The 22,721-nt window shown below is 39.9% G+C and overlaps 1 protein-coding gene across 10 annotated transcripts; it reads right to left on the reverse strand.

The window, feature by feature from the left end:
• Positions 1-17,843: 17,843 nt before the first annotated feature.
• LOC126620712 (receptor-like kinase TMK2) lies at positions 17,844-22,721 on the reverse strand. Of its 10 annotated transcripts, none has more exons than XM_050288977.1 (8): positions 22,390-22,721; positions 21,966-22,113; positions 21,796-21,848; positions 20,963-21,059; positions 19,812-19,829; positions 19,413-19,629; positions 18,046-18,119; positions 17,844-17,971 (listed from the first exon to the last, which is right to left on the reverse strand). In XM_050288977.1, the coding sequence occupies exons 2-8, from the start codon at positions 22,059-22,061 to the stop codon at positions 17,924-17,926; spliced, it is 603 nt and encodes a 200-aa protein (XP_050144934.1). In that variant the 5' UTR covers positions 22,062-22,113; positions 22,390-22,721; the 3' UTR covers positions 17,844-17,923. The 10 variants fall into 10 exon arrangements, 2 of the variants coding, with proteins under 2 accessions (XP_050144934.1, XP_050144933.1); XM_050288976.1 differs by having other exon boundaries at positions 19,413-19,650; XR_007622613.1 differs by having other exon boundaries at positions 17,844-18,083; positions 19,812-19,887; positions 20,963-21,109.

Raw genomic sequence — 22,721 nt, forward strand, 5'->3', positions numbered from 1 at the left:
AAAGAGTCCAAGTGAGGCTACATTATATATTATGTCAAGTGATGTAGGGATTCTTTTTGTATCCTTATATGTAGATGACATTATCTACACTGGAAGCTTATAAGCTATGATGCAGGAATCAAAATGGAGATGAATCAATATGAAATGTCTGATTTAATCTTGTTGCATCACTTTCTTGGTTTGGGGATTGTTCAAACTGAGAAATGAATATTCACACATCAAAAGAAGTATGCCAAGACACTACTTGAAAAGTTTGGTTTGAAAGATTGCAAGGTAGTTAGCACACCTTTGGCAATGAATGAAAAGTTAGGTAAGGCTAATGGTAGTGAGAGTGCAGATAAGGGTCTATATAGAAAGATTGTAGGTAGTCTATTCTACTTAACAACTACAAGACTTGACTTGATGTATGCAGCTTGTTTGCTAGCTCGATTTATGCATAGTCCAACTAGAAAACACTTAGGAGCGGCCAAAAGAGTATTGAGGTATGTTCAAAGGACTTTGGACTTTGGGATTGAGTATGTCAAAGGTAAAGCATCTATGTTAATTGGCTATTGTGATAGTGACTAGGCAGGGAGTGAAGATGACATGAAAAGTATATCTGGATATGCATTTAGTTTTGGTTCAGGGGTATTTTCTTGGGCCTTTATGAAGCAATGCATTGTAGCATTATCCACTGCTGAGGCAGAGTATGTGAATGCATCAGAAGCCACATCACAGACAATTTGGCTAAGATTTGTCCTAGCTGACTTTGGAGAAGAACAAGTTGAAGCAACACCTATGTTATGTGATAATACTTCAACCATAGCTATATCAAAGAACCCAGTTTTCCACCAGAAAACTAGACACATCAACAGAAGATATCATTTCATTTGAGATGCTATACAAGATGGAACAATTGATCTGATATATTGTGGAACAGAAGATCAATTGGCTGATATATTCACAAAGGCTTTGGCAAATGATTGTTTTGAAGCTCTCAGGAGGGAACTTGGAGTGAAATCAGCTAAACATTTAGAAGAAAGTGTTGAATTATAAATGCATTTGCTGATTTATGTATTGATTAATCTGAGCTATTAGATCGTAATCTATTTGGTATCTTAGATTAAATTGTATTGAGTCACATCTCATGATAAGTGTAATTATCCTAGGTAAATAGTTATGGATGAATGGCTGAGATCAGATTGTGTAATGATGTATGAGAGAGAGAGCTCCACTCTCTAACGGTAATATTCCTCACACCTTGTGAGAGAATCAATTGAAGAAGCATTCCCAAAAAAAAAAAAAGATATCCAAAATCTCTCTCTAAAACTTCTCTCTAATTTCTGTGTGATTATTCTCCCTGAGATATATTCTCAGTTTGACATAATCTTCATTGAATTCATACATCAAATTTTAAATTCTAATATGAACATCTTCTTTATCATCCGAACAGAGCCGGCCACAGGCTGACAGCCCCCCATTGAAACACCGGCCGTGACCCTAGGCTGAACCCTCGGCGCTTGTTCCCTAGCCTCACCGTGCAGCCTCTCCGTCTTCTCAGCTGCCTCCGTGGCCGGCACCAACCGACCAACACGGTGGCATTGGACAACGTAGTTATAGTGACACCACCTTTCCTGAACATCCTATTGTTGTTATGCAGTTTTAAGCTTAGTGATTTTGTGATGCTCGTTCCTAATTACTTATTTGTAAATATGGTTCTAAAGACTTGGGAGTTTTTCTTTGCACACAAAGATGTTCTAAAGACTTGGGAATTTCTAATAATATTATGATTGAGTGGTATTTCTTTATTTGTAAATATGAAGTTTTAAATTTGATTTTTGTGAATAGTGAGTTCAATGTCCAATTATAACCAACTCTTCGGTTCACTTATTCCAGAACTTGCTCGACTTTGGGGATTCTGTCTTTCTCTTTTGTGTACTATTTTATGCTGATATAAGGTGCATACAGTTGTACATTTTTTTTTTCTTTTTTACTGGAAAAAATATGTTATCCATAATGTAATAAGATAGTATAATCCAAACGTGATTATCTAAAACTAAAGTTGCATTTTAAACAGATAGAGACTAAAATTGCATGCCACAATAAACACTAACAAAAAAGAAAATAACCAATCTCAAGGGAGAGGTGAAGGTTGGCAAATTTTGACCATGTAGTCTACTAAACGTTAAGGACAAGACTTTTTTTGTTCATTTTCAAGACATAGCAAAAATATGTCTTTATATATGACCTACTGAGAACTTTGTAGGCATGCTAGTTCCCTACATATTTCTGTACCTTTATCCTTTCTTTAAAATTCCTCCCTTCTCTCTATGATTTACTCGCAGGAAAAATGAAATAAACGAATCAAATAAATGATACACGGAGCAAGAATTTTTGTATGGTGCCAAAATTTCATCTCGATCCTCATGTACAGACCAGAACTAAAAAGTATGGATTTGACCGATGTACACTAGATGAAAGCAAATGCTAGGAAACAAACACCGGAGGAAAAATAACAATAAGTGTATAAATTAGATTAAAAATAACAGAAAGTGTATAAATAGAGTAAAAACTAGAAAACTTTACCCGTACGTTGTTGCGGGAATGAAAATTAAACTATAGAACATGTTCTAAAAATGTAAATGCATAGAAATGTAGACTAACACTATTAACATAAAGATAATAAAGATTGCATACAAAATGAAGTCAATATTTTTTACAGGCCACTGTCTAAACTTATACAATTTGTATAAAAAAAAACATTAGGAAACATTCTGTCATTGATGTACAAATATGATTAGTCTGATATTTCCCCCTGGTAGCCGTGGTAGGTCTTGATCAACATTAGTAGTTGTAGATCAATGATTTGAAAACAACATATTGTTCATGTACACAAAAAATAGGAGAATTGATGTTACAACGGCCTATTCACACGCAAAAAATATGGAGAAGCACAGTTCTTGTTTTAACAAAAGACGATAACATTGTTTTCTACAGCAGCACAAGTTTGTTCCTTCCGACATTGACTGCAAATAAAAGAATGTGTAGAGGGAGAAAAAAAAAAGATGTAAATGCTAACTGAGATATAAAGTGTGTATAAATATGGTTACATCAGAAAACAAAAATTGGAATAAAGCAAAGTTACCTAGTTTTTCTTTTGTAGAATAGGGTATTTTTCATGATAGTTGAAGATTTTTTTTTTTTTTTTGCAATAATTTGATCGGAACCTTATCAAAATCCTGCACATTTGCTTAAGAGATTTCATCTGCCTCACTATGCCAAACACATTAAAGAGATTGGAAAAATAGATTAAGGTCAGATTGAAAATAATTTGAGATCGAGAAAAAAATGTTGTCATGCAGAATATAACCTTTTTTCAGCTTCTATAAAAAGGGCTTTCCTAAGTGAATCTCTTTTTCTCTTCTGCGATTCTCCAGTTGTTTCAGGCGGTGTAATGGACGATGAAACTAATGTGGAAGACACTGCAATTTCTCTGCTCATAGACTATGGTGTTGTTGGTTGGATCATTGTGTCCTCAGAAACATTGTAGATGAGGAAATCATTTGAATTCAACAAATTTCGTCATCTTCCAAACCGGAGGTGAAAATTTTTCCTTTGGCCTATAAGTCTAAGAAACTCACTTGGCAATTGCTTTTGATCTGTTGATCTTTGATTGAAAACTAAATCTTTGCATGCCATGCCAAAGACCTTTCTGCCTGATTTGCCGATAATGAGAGCATTGATTTCATTGGTTTCGTCTTCAAGGACTAAGAACATTTTGTACCTTCATTCAAACAGAAAAAACATTGATTGCAGAGTATAAAACGCCTAATAAGTCAAAAATTGCAATCTCATAGATTTTTCCTATGTTATAGCTTAATGTTAATACTAATCGTATGAAAAACAAAAGCATAGCTGCGTAAAGTTGCTTTTCAAATTTGATTAAGTTTTTAACTTGTAATGTGGTCACATGATCAATGAACTATAATTTGAAAATATGTAATTAAAAACGAAATAAAGGATAAATTTCAGTTTAAGAACGATATGAGACAATGATCAATTGACAAAACCTAAATATAGTGTTTAAGTCATTACCAAAGAGTCGGGATTTGATTTCGATGTTTTTGACATATCAGTTGACCACTCATTGGGTCCTTGTACATATGTTTGGCACACGCAGTGCAAGCAACATAATGTCGATGCAAATTTCCACCGTCTTCAGTCTTGACGAAAATGCACTTGCAAAACAATCAACACCTTTGATCAAAGACCTAAGCCTCACACGCCCATGAGGTGGTGGGTGGTTAGGCCAATGGATCTCCGATGCCTAAGTTAGTTTCTCTGAGAAGAGTAAAGTGTTTAGGGCTTTTAGAGATAGCAAAAGCTTACTGAAATTTGATAGAATATGGGGTATATATAGGGGAGTGGTCGGCCATGGTGTTAGGGTTTTTCCCTACAAATGGCGGCATCCTATTGGCCAAGGTTTAATGGAGAAACATTCTCAAGATATTAAACAGGAAATAATATCTTGAGATAATGGCGTAATTATCCCTAATTGATTAAATACGGATTACTTACTTGAATGGAGTCAATCTTCAATTGGGAATGTATTAAAGATAGAATTTGGGTAATTAATCATTGCTTTGACTTTTCCTTGCCAAGAGCAGGTGAGCTTTGGCGAAGTATTCAGCTACAGGGACCTTCAGATGTGTGAGCTGCGCGTGGGAGTATTTGAGGGGCTTACCCATTTAACGAGGGCAATCTTGTCTTTATTGAGCAAAAGTCCACGTGTCGCCTCTAAAAATTTTGGGATTATTTTAGGCTCCACAAATACCCCCACACCTGCAGAGCTACATGTAGAAAAAGGGCAGTGGTGTTGAAATCACAAGTTGTAGAGTTGTTTCTCAATTTGAACTAGATCTCCTTTCTTGATTTGGAGGTAGACTTCTTCTAGGAAAAGGAAACCAATTGCCCCCAGTACCTATTTAATTCTACCTTAAGTATGGGATTAAATAAATTTGGACAACAATCATCATTCTAACAAGGAAGAGAGAAGCCAGAGGAAAATTTTCCTCCTCCCCTAGCTTTCTTATTCTTTTGCCCTTGCAAAGAGTCATCTCTTGTTGTTGTTCTTCTTTTCCGAGCCGCACCCAGGTAAGAAAACTTTGAAATTTTCCTTCTTCTTGATTTTTTGGAACTCCGGGGCTTGAAAAATTAGCTTGGCGAGGGCCAAGGAGGAGTGAGAAATGTGGCAGTGGTGCCACAAGGCTGCTGGTGGTACGGCACAGGAATCGGCTGGCATGGGCCAGGTGATGGCTTGGCATAGGCCGAGGGCACAAGGGCGTGGTGCTGGGCTCGGGCCTGTTAGAACTTGGAGGAGAGAGAAAAAGGTGCAGGGCGCTCCTACCCCCTTCGTTGGTGGATTGGGCCAAGGGGCCCTTGGGCTAGCTGTGGTGCGCTTGGCAGGAAAGAGAAAGAGAGAGAGCCAGGTCTGGGCCATAGGGACTGGCTTGCTACTGGGCTTCTGCAGTTTGGGCCCACGCTGGAAGAGAGAGAGTGAGGGCGAGCTGGGCCATGGGGGTTGGCGTTGGGGCGCTGGGCTCTGCGGTTATTTTTATTTTATTTTTTGTTTCTTTTTTCTCGAGCTACCTTCTAAATTTTATTATTCATACTTTTGCAGGGATTCTGAGATGTCTTCCTCCGATCGCAAAAGTGACGAATATCCTCCACCTTTATACCGTCAAGGTGGTTCTTCCATCAAGGTGGGCTACTTCAAGGCTGCACACGTCAAGATCAATTTCAATGAGCTGTTTCGGGATTTTCTTGAGACGTACAAGCATGCGATTTCATCAAGGGTTAGCGTCAATCGGGTGAAGGATGATAGCGGCCATGAATCGTGCGGGAAGGGTGCCACTGCTAGGAAGAGGGCTATCAAATTCCATATGTACTACTTCGTGTTGGGATTTACTTTTCCCATTCCACGTCTTTTTCAGGAAGTGATCTGCTCCATGAAATGTGCGCCTGCTCAGTGCTTCCCGAATGCAGTTCGTGCGATGGTGGGGTTCTCGAACTTAAGCAGGTTCTTTGATCTTAGGTTGACCATAAACGAGTTATGGTATTTTTTTTTGAAATCAGGCACAATGAAGGCATGAGGCAGCTGAGGTATCACCATAAACTCTTTGATGCTTCCTGAAAAGGTAATCATGAGTGGGCGAGAGATACCTTGGAGGTGAGTGGAGAATAGAAGTTTAACTCATTTCCTAAGCTATGTGTCCCGACTGCCTTTATCAGTGTTAAGTGAACTGCTTCATTCCAAGCCTGCATGAATTTTTGTTAAGTTGCTCCATGACTTTAGTTTATTAATCGTCCTTCTTACTTTGTGTAGATTCAAAATTTGGCTCAACTTCAAGAATTTCGGCAGATATGAAGAAAATGCACATCGCTTTGGGCATTCCTGCTAAGTACCGTGAGTGGCGCTGGTTGCTCAGTCCTCTTCGTCGGGAGAGGCAGGCTACCTCCGAAGGAAGAGATAAAGCGGATAAAGGATGAGGTGCTTGCTCGTTCGATCACAGATGTAGAGCCTGCTGCCAATGAAAGTGGAAAGAATAGAGTTTACTCACCTGTTCATGAGCCTTCGGCCGAAAGAAGCCAAGGATTTATTCTGCTGCTAGCAGGGGCTCGTCTGCTGCTGAGAAGCTTGTTATCAATTTAACTTCTTCCAATAGGACTAAAAAGATCGCTAAGTCTAAGCATGTGAAACCTACTACTCCGAAGGTAGCCATGACCATTGTTGAGAGGATTGCCCAACGAAGAGGTTTGGTGCCCCCGGTGTCTGGGTTTATGTCGAAGCGTGCATTGGGAGCTAAGTCCGGTTTGACTTTTGGAAGGTCGTTCATCAGAAGGTCGTCGATCTAAAGGCTAAGCTTAGTGCGACTCAGACGATGTTGAAAACTATAGAGAAGAAAGTCAGTCATGTTGCACCGGTGGTCAAGGACCTTGAGAGTGTCAATTCGGAGCTACGATCTGCTTGTTTTGCCAAGGACGAAGAGCTTGTCTTCATGCGTGCCGAAGTGTCGCATCTCAAGGATGTTGCCAGTAAGCTTGAGTCCAAAAAAGTGGATCTATAAGGTGCGTTGTCTACAAGCGAAAACCTAAAAAAGGAACTGGGTAAGCTGCATGATGCTCACACTGAGTTAAAATAACAAAAAACCTCACTGTACACCAACCAAGCAAACATCGAAAACTAAAAAAATCCAAAACCAAACCAAATTGAAATGCAAATTGCACTAATTTCGGTTTTAAAAGCAACATATCCAAATTGACTAAGCGATCAAAACCTAATTTTATGTCAAACAACAAAATTTGTAAACTTTGGAAAAAAGAAAACAGAATGGTACCATGAGCTCAGTTTGACTAAGGAAAGAAAATACAATGGAAGAGAAATACTATTTAATCTAACTCTCTTCAGAATTTATCAAGTTGCACCCAGATGAGTTTAATTTCATTTAGGAAAGCAAACACAACACACCACGACCGCTGCTTAACTAAACCACATTCACATCATACAAATGTGTATTGAAAAAAAAATTAAAAAAAAAAAAAATATATATATATATATATATATATATATAATGCAAGAACTATTTTTCTCTTCCGTTAATTCCACTCTTTTAAGATGACATAAAATAAACAAATATGTTGATGCACAAAATCAGTGAGGACCTTGGTACAACAGAAAGTGTCAAGTTTGTGACCTTCGCTAGATTGGTCCAGTCACTAGTGTGGATAAGTATGCAAATGGATAGAGACAGGGAAGCAAACAGAAGATGTACATGGTTCACCCAAATTGGCTACGTCCACAGAGTATAGGAGTTCTCATTAATTGTGAAGGGTTTACACAAGTACATAGGTTCAAGCTCTCCTTTAGTGAGTACTAGTGAATGATTTAGTACAAATGACATTAGGAAATATTGTGGGAGAATGATCTTCTTTTATAGAATAAAGTTTATAGCTTTGTTTTGACATTGACACGTGTCGTGTTGTGATTGGCTTTTGATGTTGACATGTGTCGCGCTATGATTGGCTTTTGATGATATGGGATACTTTTGTTGTTGACAAAGTAGTGGATGTATCGGCACGTGTTCTGTTGCGCTTGTCTCCACATGCTCCTTCTCACTTGCCCTATCTATTCCTCAGGCAGATGTGGTATCTTTTCTGGAAGCATAAGATGTTGAAAATGAGTACTCGAGAGCAATGCCAGGTAAGTAATCAGGCAAAGAGTTCCAGGCAGTTAGTTCCTGACTGGAAGCTTGATTCCAAGTGCTAACTGATTGCTCTCTTTCTCCTTGTCTTGCAAGTAAAAACAAGGGCAAAGGAAAAGATAGGGAAAAATCATGATATGGGATACTCTTGCTTTTAACCATAATGATATGAGATACTCTTGCTCTGGTGTTGTGTGGCTTGTTTGCAGAGGTATTATCGGGGGGAAAAGAAGCTAAGTATTTCGAGAGACTCTACTGAGAGTGCCCTCTCGGATATGAAGAAAAGTTTAGCATTTTTTTTTAAATTTGCAGGTCTGCCTGGCTGTGAAGGATGAATGTCAACATATATAGGAATTGTCTCAACAACCAGTAGTAACGATGTTCCTTTACCCTTCTCGGTCATAGCAATGTAGTGGGAGCTGCAAGATTCACGTGTTTTAACTTTGTCAAAGCACTTTGAAAAAGTGGTATATGGTATCTGGAAAGCTGATGTTGCATGTGAAGATTGCAGACAAATTTTATCCAAGGAAATCTGGCTCTCGAAGTTCGGAGAGCGGTGCCTCTTCGGTTTTCGAACAAGCAATCATGTTGGGGATCTAGCTCTCGAGATTCGGAGAGCGTTGCCTCGTCGATTTTTGAACAAGCAACCCTATTGAGGATCTGGCTCTCGAGATGTAGAGAGCGGTGTCTCTTCAATTTTTGAGAAAGTAATCATGTTGTGAGTCTGGCTCTCGAGATTCGGATAGCGGTGCCTCTTCGATTTTGAGAAAGCAATCCTAGTGGGAATCTGGCTCTCGAGATTCGGAAAGCGGTGCGTCTTCAATTTTTGAGAAAGAAATCCTGGTGGGAGTCTGGCTTGCGAGATTCGGAGAGCGGTGCCTCTTCGATTTTTGAGCAAGTAATCATGTTATGAGTGTTTTCTAGATGTGAATAAAGGTTGGGCATTTTTGCCAGTCTGCCTTGCCATGGAGCATAAAGGCTGACACACATAGGGACTTTCCAGTTATCAAGCAGTGGTGCTATTCCTTTACCCTTGTGGGTAATGGTAGTGTAGCTGGACCTTCAAAATTTATGTGTCTAAACTTTGTCAGAAATCTTTGGTAAAGTTATATGTGGTACCCGAGGAGCTGACGACATGTTTTTACTCATGAAAATCTACTTCTCAAAATCCGGAGAGTGGTGCATCTTCAATTATTGAACAAACGGCCATGCTGCTCTTTCTTTTATAAGGGCACCAATTGTGTGCAAGAAGTACGTTCAAAGAGTTATTGATTGTAGTAATTTTCCCCTTGTTTTGTACTTCAAATATTTATTGGACCTTATTTTTCCTTCATCATTTTTGAAAATGTCTGGCCCATCTGACCGTCGTTTTGACTTGAACTTTGGTGAAGAGGCAGCCATGTCTCCCCAAGACAACGTATGGCGCCCATCCTTCTTATCCCCTACTGGTCCTTTTACCGTTGGGGACTCTGTGATGAAGAATGATATGACCGCTGCGGTGGTGGCCAGGAACCTTCTCACTTCCAAAGATAACAGACTACTTTCCAAACGGTCTGATGAGTTGGCTGTTAAGGATTCTCTGGCTTTCAGTGTTCAGTGTGCAGGTTCTGTGTCTAATATGGCCCATCGCCTATTTGCTCGAACCCGCCAAGTTGAATCATTGGCGGCTGAAGTGATAAGTCTCAAACAGTAGATCAGAGGGCTCAAGCATGAGAATAAACAATTGCACATGCTGGCACATGACTATGCTACAAACATGAAGAGGAAGCTTGATTAGCTGTACGAATCTGATGGTCAGATTTTACTTGATCATCAGAGGCTTGTGGGTTTGTTCCAAAGGCATTTATTGCCTTCATCTTCTGGGGCTGTACTGCGTAATGAAGCTTCAAATGATCAACCTTCAATGCCTCCTTCTTATAAGGTTATGCCCAGTACTGAGGCTCCTAATGATCACCCTCTGGTGCCTCCTCTTCCTGAGGCTCTGCCGACTGTTGATACTTCTCCTGAGCAACCTTTATGAAGGCTCCCTCTTGTTTGTTTATTTTGGTTCATGTATATGTACATATTTGTAACTTATCGGAGATATCAATAAATAATCGTTGTTTCATTTCAACGTATTGTGTTAAATACACCAAGGCCTCCTTGACTAAGTTCTTTGAATTTTTTTTTCTTTTGTTGAAGCTTGTATTTTGAAGCTTTTTGAGTGAAGCATGTAGGTTGAGGTAATGCTCCCTTAATTTTCCGAGTGAGGAAAACTTCTCGGTTGGAGACTTGAAAAATCCAAGTCACTGAGTGGACGTGAGACTTCCGAGTATCAAGGTGCAGTAGCATATGGTAGGAGTCCCCCAAGTCTCCGGTCAAGGGGGTTGACGAAAGAGGTGCCTTGCTAGTAGCCAAGTTTCCAAAGTAACTAATTTCTAAGTGGTAACCCAACACTCCTCCTTCATATATATTTTTTGTGAAAGTTGTTAGGCCCAAAGAAAAAGAGGCCTGGGCAATTTTTTTTTTTTTTTTTTGAATTTCTGAATTTTCGAATTTTCGAATTTCCGAATATTCGAATTTCCAAATATATATATATATTTAAACTTTATAAGTGAAGCTTTGTAAGTGAAGCTTTGAGGTGGAAGCTTTGTTGGGTACCATGAATTGATTTTGCTTCACACTATCTTGATCAAGAGTGTGTGAAGCTTTTGTAGGTGAAGCTTTTGGGTTGAAGCTTTGTAGGTGAAGCTTTGTAGGTGAAGCTTTTGTGTTGAAGCTTTTGTGGATGAAGCTTTTGGGTTGAAGCTTTGTAGGTGAAGCTTTGGAGTTGAAGCTTTGTAGGTGAAGCTTTTGTGTTAAAGCTTTGTAGGTGAAGCTTTTGTGTTGAAGCTTTGGTGTTGAAGCTTTTGTTGGCACTATAAATTGGTTTTGCTTCACACTGTCTTGATCAAGAGTGTGTGAAGCTTTTGAGAATTGTGGTTGCCCTCCATTGATGAAGCTTTTGTTGGCACCATAAATTGGTTTTGCTTCACACTGTTTTGATCAAGAGTGTGTGAAGCTTTTGAGAATTATGGTTGAACTCCTTTGATGAAGCTCTTGTTAGCACCATAAATTGGTTTTGCTTCACACTGTCCTGATCAAGAGTGTGTGAATCTTTTGAGAATTGTGGTTGAACTCCTTTGATGAAGCTCTTGTTGGCACCATAAATTCGTTTTTCTCCCAATCTTGTCTTCCACGGCTGAGGCGAGGTGAGCCAAAGCATCTACATGACTGTTTGCCGCTCGAGGAATTTGGGTGATCTGGTAGTGGAAGTGCTTAAGCAACAATTGTGTTTGTGCTAGATATGCTGCCATGGAGCTATCCTTAGAGTCAAAGTTGTTGGTGACCTGGTTAACCACCAATTGGGAGTCACTGAATATATCAATTCGTTTAACCCCAAGGTGTTTGGCCAAATGTAAGCCTGCTAGGAGGGCTTCATATTCGGCCTCATTGTTCGACACCTTGAATTTGAAACGAAGAGCATACTCCATCGCCACTTTGTCAAGGGTCGTAAGGAATAGTCGTGCTCCACAACACTGTTGGTTGGACGAGCCATCAACATATAGACTCCATGTTGGGGTTGTTGGTTCTATTTTCTAAGCTTCCGAGGGTAATGAAACCGCTTCTTTAGGCATAGAAACAACGTCAACAGGATATGTGAAGTCGGCGATGAAGTCTGCCACTGCTTGGCCCTTCTCAGCTGGCTTTGGTTGGTAGAAGATGTCAAACTCACCCAATGTTATTGCCCATTTAATCATTCGCCCCGAAGTGTTAGGACTTTGGAGTATCTATCGAAGAGGATGATTGGTAAGCACGATGATGGAGTGTGCTTGGAAGTAAGGGCGAAGTTTTCGAGCAGACATGACCAATGCTAGAGCTAATTTCTCAATGTTGGAGTATCGTGTCTCCGCATCTTGTAAGGCCTTGCTAGTGTAGTAAACAGGTCGTTCGACATTACCATCATTTCGAATGAGAATGGAACTTACTGCTAAAGCCGATACCGATAGATAGATAATGAGAGTGTCACCAACCTCAGGTTTGGAGAGCATAGGGACTTTACTCATGTAGACCTTGAGGTTCTTAAATGCCTCGGCGTATTCATCAATCCATGTAATGTATTTCTTACTTCCCTTAAGTGCTTTGAAGAAAGGAGCACATTTGTCTGTGGCCTTAGAGATAAACCTAGTTAAGGCTGCCACCTTGCCAGTAAAGCTCTGGATGTCTTTTGAAGTTACCGGTTCCTTCATGTCGATGATTGCTTTAATATTCTCGAGATTAGCCTCAATGCCTCGTTGGCTTATCATGAAACCTAAAAATTTGCTAGAGCCTACGCCGAATGCACATTTGTTGGGGTTCAACCTCATTCGATACCTCTTCAGAATGGTGAAAGTTTCAAATAGGTTGGTGATGTGTTGGTCAGCATGTTTGCTCTTGACTAGCATATCATCAACGTAAACTTCCATGTTTTTCCCAATATGTTCGACGAACATTGAATTGACTAGTCTCTGATAAGCCGCTCCTGCATTCTTTAGGCCGAATGGCATGACTTTATAGCAATATAGTCTCCTATCAGTAGTGAAGGCTGTGTGTTCTTGGTCCAGAGGGTTCATCAGGATTTGGTTGTATCCTGAGTAAGCATCCATGAAGCTCAGGAGTTCACACCCTGCCGTAGAGTCTATAAGTCTGTCTATGAGAAGAAGAGGAAAGCTATCCTTCGAGCATCATATGTTTAGGTCGGTGTAATCGACACACATTCTCCACAAGACCTTTTGGAGCAGGAGACTTTCCTTTGTCGAATTCTTCTTAACAAGGACAACATTTGCTACCCACGTTGGATAATTGACTTCGCGGACGAAGCCTATGCCTTTGAGTTTCTCAACTTCTGCTTTCCTTGCTTCGTACCGTTTAACGTCATATGATCTTCACTTCTGTCTCACTGGCTTGGTCTTGGGGTCAATACTTAAGCGATGACAAATGATATCGGGAGAGATGCCTGGCATGTTCTTGTATGACCAGGCGAAGACCTCAGTGTTTTCTTGCAAAAAATAGATCAATATCAACCAAATGGGTGGTGACAAAGTGGTGCCAATCTTCACCATGCGATCCGGATAATATTTTGAGATAAAGACCTTCTCCAACTATTCAGCGGGTTGTGCTTGCTGGGTGAAAGAGTCATCTCGAGAATCGTCGGGTTGACTATTGGTACCGTGAAGATCCAAGTTGGCTTCATCTGGGCTGGTCTTTATGACTTGGCCATGTATAGAAAAGGTTTCCTTAGGCACAGGCATGTGTTGTTGCTTAACCTAAGAGGTGTAACATGATCGTGCACTAAGTTGATCTTGTTTGAGGTAACCATTGCCATAGGGGTTGGAAATTTCATCAACAACATATGTGTGGATACCATGGCCTTGAGATCATTGATGCCTATGCGTCCGAAGATGACATTGTATGTCGTTGGGCAATCAACCACCAGGAAGTTAGTGGTAATGGTAGCTGTGTAAGGGCTTGTACCAATGGTGAAAGGTAAGTGTATGCTCCCTAAAGGTACGATATCACCGGAAAAGCTTATCAGAGGAGAAATCGAGCGATCGAGCAAGTGTTCAGCTACATTAAGTGCCCTGAAAGCTTCAGCAAACATGATATTGACTGAAGCCCCCGTGTCTACCAGGATTCGTCGTACTTCAAAGTTAGCTATGTGAACTTCCACGATCACTAGGTCGTTGTGAGGGTAGATGATACCTCTTTCTTCCTAAGGGTAGAAATATATTGGATCCCAGTTAGGCTTTTGATACTTGCCTCCCCTGATGTCTTCCACATGAAACACTTGGTGGCCAGGCCCTAAAGCTTGTTCATTATTTTTCATTGCCCTGTTGGAAGATTTAGATATGGGTGTGCCGCCACTTATGGAATATATCACATTCATCTGGCGTTGGTTACAGTTACCCCTTAGAGGGTGAATGAGGAATTGATCAATTTTTCCTTCACGTGCCAAAGCGTCAATATGATCACGAATGGTGATACATTTCTCGTAGTCATTGCCGTTATGCTCGAGGTAGCAGCAAAACGTGCCCGTGTTCTTCGTGGGCTTGTAATCCGGGTGCCTCTGCTTTGGCTTTGGTATCAGGTGTGCTATGCTGGGGTAAATGGCCACGCATGTGGCATTCAAAGGTATGTATGCCTCATACCTCGGGGTAGGGCATGTCCTGTCATGTGTTTGACCCACTGTGTTGACTGCCTGAGGTCGGGGATTATCATGGCGATACCATTGGTAATCGCGGTAGTGTCCCTTACTCCATTTACTAAAATGAGACTGATGAGGATGGAAATCTTTCCTTTTGCCCTGAGATTGATATGTCTGTTAACTTGGCAAAGTATTAAGTAAAGCAAGGGGAGGCACCGCTTTCGTTTGGAAGGTTAAAGTCTTCTCATTTGGGTGGGTCTGGCTTCCACTCCGCACTTACTGATAGGGGATGCTTGTTGGGGGCTTCTCTTGGTATGTCCTTGCTTCGGCGGAGGCATGGTTATAAGCATGTACCATCACCTCAGAGTAAGTCTTCCAAGTGTTGGCATTGATCATGTACTTAAAGAAACTGTCACGTAGGCCTGTCGTGAAAGCTTTGAAGGCAGTCTTGTCGTCTGCCTCGGCACAACAAGAATACTCATGGCTGAAGCAGCCAGCATAGATACGTAATGACTCGTCTGGCTTCTGGCGAATAGTGTATAAGTCATCCGTAGAGTGCAAGCGATCGGTCTGGAAAATGTGTTGAGAAACAAACAGTTTCCTCAATTCCTCAAATGAGTCTACCATCTCAGGTGAAAGACAGCAATACCAGTTTAGAGCTCCGCCAGAGAGGGTGGAGGGGAAGAGAAGACATTGCTCTTCGTCGGTGTGCATCCGGTATGCCATGGCCGACTCAAAGAGGTTAAGATGTTCAATCGGGTCTTCATTTCCAGTATGGAGTTACAAGCCAAGTTTCTGCTTTATCTTTGCTTGGAGGGGGTGTCGAGGATCCTCCTTGTAAGAGGGCCAGGCTTAGGTTGGTTCCAATCAGGTATCTCATCTTGTCGTTCGACCTTCAACTTGTTTACTTCCTTAAGAAGTTGTAGGACAAGAGGGTCCTGAGTGGAGTCATGTACCACTGGAGCTTTCTTTCGTAAATCTCTATCTCCTCTTGGAAGTAGGAAGGTTTGATCAAAAGCATGTGATTTTTCTCTAGACTCACCGTATTGACTTCCGAGGTATGTATGTCGGAACATCTCTCAGTCTTCTATACCTTCGTGTTTCTCTAGAACTTGTTGCCCATTCCCCAAATTGGTAGCCGGCCTAGGACATGTGAATGGACCGAGTCTTTCAGAGACTCTTGGCTCATTGATCTTCGAGCTTACATGGATGGGATTGTCTTGACGTTGCTTTAAGAAGTCTCGACAGTCGTGAAAGACGACTTTCGATCCTTCCACTCCTTCTGTAAGGAGGTGCCTTCCTCCACTCCTCATGCTTCGGGTCGAAGCAGCTAGGTTGAGAGAAGTCTCATGTTGGTCGCCATTTCGATGAGTAGCTTGCTCCTCAACAGGAATACCCATGTCGAGGGCAAATGACCCTCCGTGTTGGGGGGCACCCAGTTGATGACTTACACAAGGGTGATGAGCTCTTATGTTTTAGTATATCTAGCCTCGTGGAGCATCTCGAAGACTTTCTCATACTGCTCTTGGAGGATCTCATTTTTCATCGTTATCTTGTTGTTCTGAGCCTCCAGCTCATCAACTTTAGCATGAAGAGCAAACTTCTTTTGTTCCTTCTTTCGTTGCTTCGCACCAGGTGCGAGGGGGTGTCATTTTGTGTGCTGTGGCTTCCTTCGCTCCCCATGTTGGAAAGGGATGTCTGGTCAAAAGAGAGTGTATAAATGGTGGAAACCAACTTGACAAAGCTGAAGAGAGTGGGAATAAGTGTCGTTCCCACAGACGGCGCCAAATGTTCATGCACAAAATCAGTGAGGACTTTGGCAACAGAAAGTGTCAAGTTTGTGATCTTCGCTAGATTGCTCTGATCACTAGTGTGGATAAGTATGCAAATGGATAGAGACAGGGAAGCAAACACAAGATGTACGTGGTTCACCCAGATTGGCTACGTCCACGGAGTAGAGGAGTTCTCATTAATTATGAAGGGTTTACACAAGTACATAGGTTCAAACTCTCCTTTAGTGAGTACTAGTGAATTATTTAGTACAACGGACATTAGGAAATATTGTGAGAGAATGATCTCCTTTTATAGAAGAGAGTTTCTAGCTTTGTTTTAACATTGACACGTGTCGTGTTGTGATTAGCTTCTGATGTTGACACGTGTCGCGCTATGATTGGCTTCTGATGTCGACCCGTGTCGTGCTGTGATTGGCTTCCTGGTTGGAGGGAAACTCTTATGGGTACTTGATGGTATAACGTTGACCAGTGCTCGTTAGTTTCGGAATTGATTAAGTATGGTACAAACAAAATAAAAAATGCAAAACCAAAATAAATTGAAAGAAGAAATTACATGGCCATTTCAGTTTTAAAACCAACATTATCCAAATCCTCTAAAACAATCAAAATCTAATATTATGTCAGCCAACAAAACCTCAAGTGGGGAGAAAAAAACCCAAGTTTAAATCTTTACAGAGCAACTCAATCATACATAAATGCTTACTAATAAAATAATCAAAAGACAACCCAACAAATTCAAATAACTGAAAGAAAAAATCATATGGCCATTTCAGTTTAAAAAAAAAAAAAAAAAAACATCATCCAAATCCTCTAAAACAATAAAAACCTAATTTTACGTCAACGCACAAAAAACTAATACCTGAGAAAGAACCCCCAACTGGCGCAACTGGAAATCGCGACTACAGAGCCGTTCAAATGGCCACCACACAGCCGTTCAAGCGCAGCAAAAACAACCACAAAAAAATACAAAATCACAGCCTACCAAGAGTTTAACCAAAAAAAATCTACAAAATTAAAGATCCCTGTCTGGAATTAAAAACTGGAAACAAAGCAGCTGAAAAATGGCAGCTGAAATCCCATCGCATAAACTTAACTCCTGAAACAGTAGAAACCAAGAAGAAATAAACGACAAACAAACCTAACCAATGAAATTTTGAACCAAGAATAACACACAACCCGCCTTAAACCAAAGCTCTAAAGTGAAGTGAAATTAAAGGAAAGCAACAAAAATAAGAGAGAAGATAAAAGCCACGGTCGATTCAGTGATCGACAAGTGGTCATCAGCAGGAAACAAACCCCTAGCAAGAAAACGCAAAATGTCTTTCCACCTCCAGCGAGACGCGGCAAAATAAAATGTGAAAGGGGCAAAAACGCCAATTCATGTACCATCTTGAAGAAGCCCAAAAACCATGCGTTAGATCAGGGGCAAAACCGGCTGAGCACTGTTAATGAACAGTGATTTTCCCGCCAGGTTTTAGTATAGATAGAACAAGCAAAGATGCCTACGTTTTGCTGCGGGTTTTGAAACCATACCCACATTTTAAAACACCCATCTCCAAATAATTTAGAAACCGATAAAAGCAGTTAAACCCAAATGGTAAAAATAAGTTTTCACTTTACATGTATGTTTTATTGAATTTACATTAAGAGATTATGTACAACTAAAATGGCAGCTTTCTAAGTACAAATCACAGAGCAAATAAATTGTTCCCATCATCAATTTGCACCTGATTATACTAACTTTATATTAACAACCTATGTACAACAAAAATGATTCACATGCTTTACTTCTCAGGACTTAATTTCTTACTTCACTGTTCTTGGGGCTCATCACATTCTTCTCTTGTCCTGCATTCGGAAACACTGTGAAACTTCCTTTTAAAACTGTAAAGACAGAAATTTAATCAACTAAATACAAATATATTGAAACACTGAGAAGTAGAAACAATATTGAGACAAAGAGTTCATGGAAAGATCAAACAATGAACAAATCATGATTTTTTTATTTATTTAGAAAACATACTAACAAATAACTAAATGAGTACCGGCTGAAGTCCTTAAACCATTGTTGTAGAAAGAGAATTACTTCAGAATAAAGTTGAGATAATTACGTAATAAAATAACTGATTGATTTGGAAGCCATTAAATCCAAAAACTAGCCTCTTTTTCAACACCATATCTCAAGCATACATGGCAATTTACAATCATCAAACACAGAAAAGATAAATCCCATATACAAACCCACACTAAGGGGTGCTTAATTTGTCCGAGAGGTATACAATTCTAAGTATTGGGTTTACTTCATATTGTGTTAAATCCTATTTAGAGAATGTGGATAATTGTTGGTCTATTCATTAATAACAACCTCCATGCGATGTGCAAAACACTTTAAACGTTATCAGCATAGAGTTGATCAGCAATTACACAGTGGGTGGACAATCCTTGGTTTAACTAAAGACTTGGAGACGCTTACCTTGATTGAAATATTTTCCTTGCGCTTTTTCAAGATGTCTAGAAGCACCCGGGTCCAAAGTCTCTAAACTCAAAAACCATAAAACACATCATTGAAAAAATCACAACATAAAAATGGTTGAAAATTTAAAACTTGCTAAGCAAATCTAAGAGGGCTAACAAATTACCTGCACTTGGAGCAGAGACTGGCAAATCCGCCGAACCACAAAGATCAGCCTTTCCTTCATTTGTGTGTATTGGATATTCTGCACGAATGATTCATGCAAACCTTGAACCCCATTGCCCCAAATTCAAACTCTCCAAAACCCTAAAACCAAATAAAACAGAGCAATCAAACCTAAATATTTAAACCCCTTTTGACCAACACCCATAAATTAATACATAAAACCCAGCATTAACCTGGTAAATTTTTTTTTTTTAAATTTTCTATTATTACTCATTTACAAAATATATTAAAATTCATATAAACTAATAAAACCGAAAAAAAGGAAAACAGAGCTTGAAGTTTTTTTATGAACTTGCAACAAACAAATTGTTTTTTCCTGCAACGAAGTAGCTAATTGTTAAGCCAGAGGTTCTGAATCCCTAATCCAGAAAACGTTTTGGGCAAAGGACCAGTAAAGCTATTGTTAGAAAGCCTCAGGTTTTGCATGTTCGGAAACAAATCGGACATATCAGACAACGACCCGTATAAATTCACATTACCTGCAGCGAAAGTGACCAAGCTGGAAGCTTCAGTGAGCTCCAAGGGGAAAACCCAAGAGTCGAGATTGATGTTCTGGCTCATGCTCAAAATCTGCAAGCTTGAGAGGCCCATGAAGCAGCCAGCGGGAATGGAGATGAAGTTGTTCGTGTCGAGGTAGACTTCTTGGAGGGAAGAAAGGTTGGCCAAAGAAGGCAAGGCGCCAGAGAGAGAGTTGCCCTGGAGAGAGAGAGTGGTGAGCTGAGAGAGAGAGTTGATAATAGAATGATTAACCCCTTTGCTAAAATTCTAGAATCAAACAATAGCATCTATAACCTAATTTAAAATTTGTGGTTGACTTCCAAGAATGAACTACTTTATAACAGATCAGATTCTTTATGAATACCTCTTGAAGTGCTTACCGTTATCGAGGCCTTATGCTAACTCTATTACATAATCCAACACCAACCTATCACAGCTCGATGATCACTCAGAACACTGAATGGAAAAATCAAAAAAAAAAAAATTAATTCACCATTATAAATTAGGGTAAATTACATAGTAGCCCCTCAGGTTTGAGGTCTATTACAATCGCATACAACAACTTCAAAACATTTCACTTTCATACCTCAACTACTATTTTATTTCAATATAGTACCTCCGTTACATTTTCCATCCATTAATCCGTTAAATGCTGACGTGGCTGCAACATATATGCCACGTGGCTGCCAAATGTCTGCCACTTGGCAATAAAACTTTTTTTTTTTTTTTTTAACTTGAATTTTCTCAAAAAAAAAACCGTCCCTCATCCCTCACCCACCCCCCCAATGACCTCCCAGAAACCTAAAAAAAAAAATTGAAACAGAAGAAAAGCACATAACCCTTCCCTCCCTCCCCCGGGCTACCTTCCGGCGACCACACCCCCCCCCCCCCCGGCACCAAGATCTCTTGATTTTCAATGTGGGTGAGCTTTGAAAATACTTTGAGTTTGAGATGATTTTTAGACTGGTTTTGTGGTAGATCCACCTAATCTTGGGTGCAATTTTTGGGGGTGGGTGATGGGAGAAAGGGGTGGCTCGGGTGGGACGGACTGGGGCTTTTTTTTTCTCCCCTCTTCTTCATCTTCTTGTTGCAGGTTTCTGGGGAGGTCGCTTGTTTTGGGGGGTGGGTGTTTGGGATATGGGTATCCCTTTTTTTTTTTTTTCCTTCTTCTTTCCTAGGGGGTGGGTGAGGGATATGGGTTTCAAATTTTTTTTTTTTTTTTAGAAAATTCAGGTTTTAAAAAAAAAATTTATTTGCCACGTGGCAAACATTTGGCAGCCACATGGCATATATGTGGCAGCCACGTCAGTATTTAACGGATTAATGGATGTAAAATGTATCGGAAGTACTATATTGAAATAAAATAGTAGTTGAGGTATGAAAGTGAAATGTTTTGAAGTTGTATGTGATTGTAATAGACCTCAAACTTGAGAGACTACTATGTAATTTACCCTATAAATTATCATCCGTTTCATTTTCTTAAATCCACTAAAAAAAAGCAAAAAATTAAAATGAAATTAAAAAGGTGAACCTGGTGGTCGCCGCTACTGCCGCCGATGATGAGGAGGTCGAGATCATGTGGTAAACTTTCTGCCTTGCAAGTTGGGCGATTCACGGGGCGAGGTGGGCTGTCAAGAACCTAGCTCAGGCTCAGCAACGTCAAACCGCAAGACCATAACTAATGCAAGTTAGAATGTACCAATCAAATAATGGGTTTAAGGATGCATTTCAGAACACTACATACCAAAAATGTCTATTCCAAGTTGAGCATAGATCGGAGAGAAGAAACCATCCACAAAGTGAATAAACCACCATGTGATATAGAAAGTGATCGCTATTGGAAATAGGATCACACTGCAAAAGAGCAAAGAGTGAGCAGCTAATATGATATATATATATGAGCAAAAAGCAGTCTCAAAGAAGGAGAACGAAGCTTTGATCTCATTAGCTACTACATAATGGATGCATCAAAAAAAATCCACACATATATGACATTAGTGTAAAATTATATGAAGCGGGCTCAGTCTAAAACTTGTAATAAGCTAAGTTGTACATTTCTTGAATTCATCTGGCAAAGGGCTAGTTCTCTGTCTTAGCTAACTTGTAACATACTTCTAGTTTCAGAAAGAGAGAAATAGATTATAAATACATGCCAACAATCTAAGTTTAAGTTCCTATCACTACTGAAGCATTCCATCTTTCAACTCTAAATCTTAAGAATAATCAGAAATCTACCAACTCTAAAGATATTTGACCCTCCCCACAACACAGAATTGATGGTTTACACACAGTATCAAATAGAAAATAGTATTGCATATGAACATGATTTGAACGAAATAGGAGCCAGAAGAAAGAAATGCCCACCATCCTGTCATGAACTTTTTTGATGCCCAACTTCTAACAACTTTGGAAAACGTCTGCACAGAGATAAAAAGAGTCAGAATGATTGTTATGAAGATTAAGAAAAAGGAGCACAAACACTCAAAGCATCGGAAAACTTATGCCCCAACTTAAGCCACCAAAAAGTAACAAACTTTGACACAATGTAACCGTTTCTTCTTCTCCCTCCGATTCAGAGTGTATTCTGCGTCTTGCCCAGTTGTATTATGTTGAAAAGCTGGACTGGGCATTCATGTGGCTTCCCTTTCTCCGGCCAAAACCAAACAACAGCTTTGTCATCCTCTGCAATTAAAATACAACAAAAAAAAATCAAAATAATAAGTTAAAATTTAAAATCTCATCTGGATACGTTGGGTTCGATATTTTATCAATTGTTGTTTCTGTGTTTTTTGCGGATTTTCACTACCAAAAAAAATCCTTATTACCCAGACCTAAATTTCTTGTTCGGATTTTATCAGATTTTTTATACCGTATAACTTACCAATTTCCATTGGGTTTGAGTAGATAAACTGCTTTTGTAAATAACTTTTGAATTCTAAATTAGGATAAATTGCTTACCTTTAGCAAAATGGGTTCTACTGCTGTTCTTCACAGGCGACAGTGAATGTTTGGGTGCCGCTGCTGGTTGGGATTGTGCTAGTTGTTGCACACACGGCGTTGAGGTGGACCGATGGGTTGCCATGGACGAAGAGAGCTCTGCGTTGTTGACTGGTTGTACGGCACGATTCTGCGAATTCATGGATTTGGATGAATCAGTGATGGTGGTGGTTTGGGTAAACTATTTGGAGAACAAGTTACAGTCTCACACGGTGGGGAAACATCCACAGAAAAGGTGGGTCGAGAGAGTGAAACGGTGTGGGGAGGAAGAATCTAGAAATGAAGTAAAAGAC

This window comes from Malus sylvestris, chromosome 5 (assembly GCF_916048215.2).
Source record: "Malus sylvestris chromosome 5, drMalSylv7.2, whole genome shotgun sequence".
Classification (NCBI taxonomy): Eukaryota; Viridiplantae; Streptophyta; class Magnoliopsida; order Rosales; family Rosaceae; genus Malus; species Malus sylvestris.

Bases quoted from the DNA above. Each gene is read 5' to 3' on its own strand.
- LOC126620712 (XM_050288976.1), bottom strand. From the start codon at position 22,061: ATGCCCAGTCCAGCTTTTCAACATAATACAACTGGGCAAGACGCAGAA. The intron at 21,060-21,795 runs GTGGGCATTTCT...GGTTCTTGACAG, and splicing joins AAAAAGTTCATGACAGGATG to CCCACCTCGCCCCGTGAATC. The intron at 17,972-18,045 runs GTAAGAAATTAA...ATATAAAGTTAG, and splicing joins TGAGCCCCAAGAACAGTGAA to TATAATCAGGTGCAAATTGA.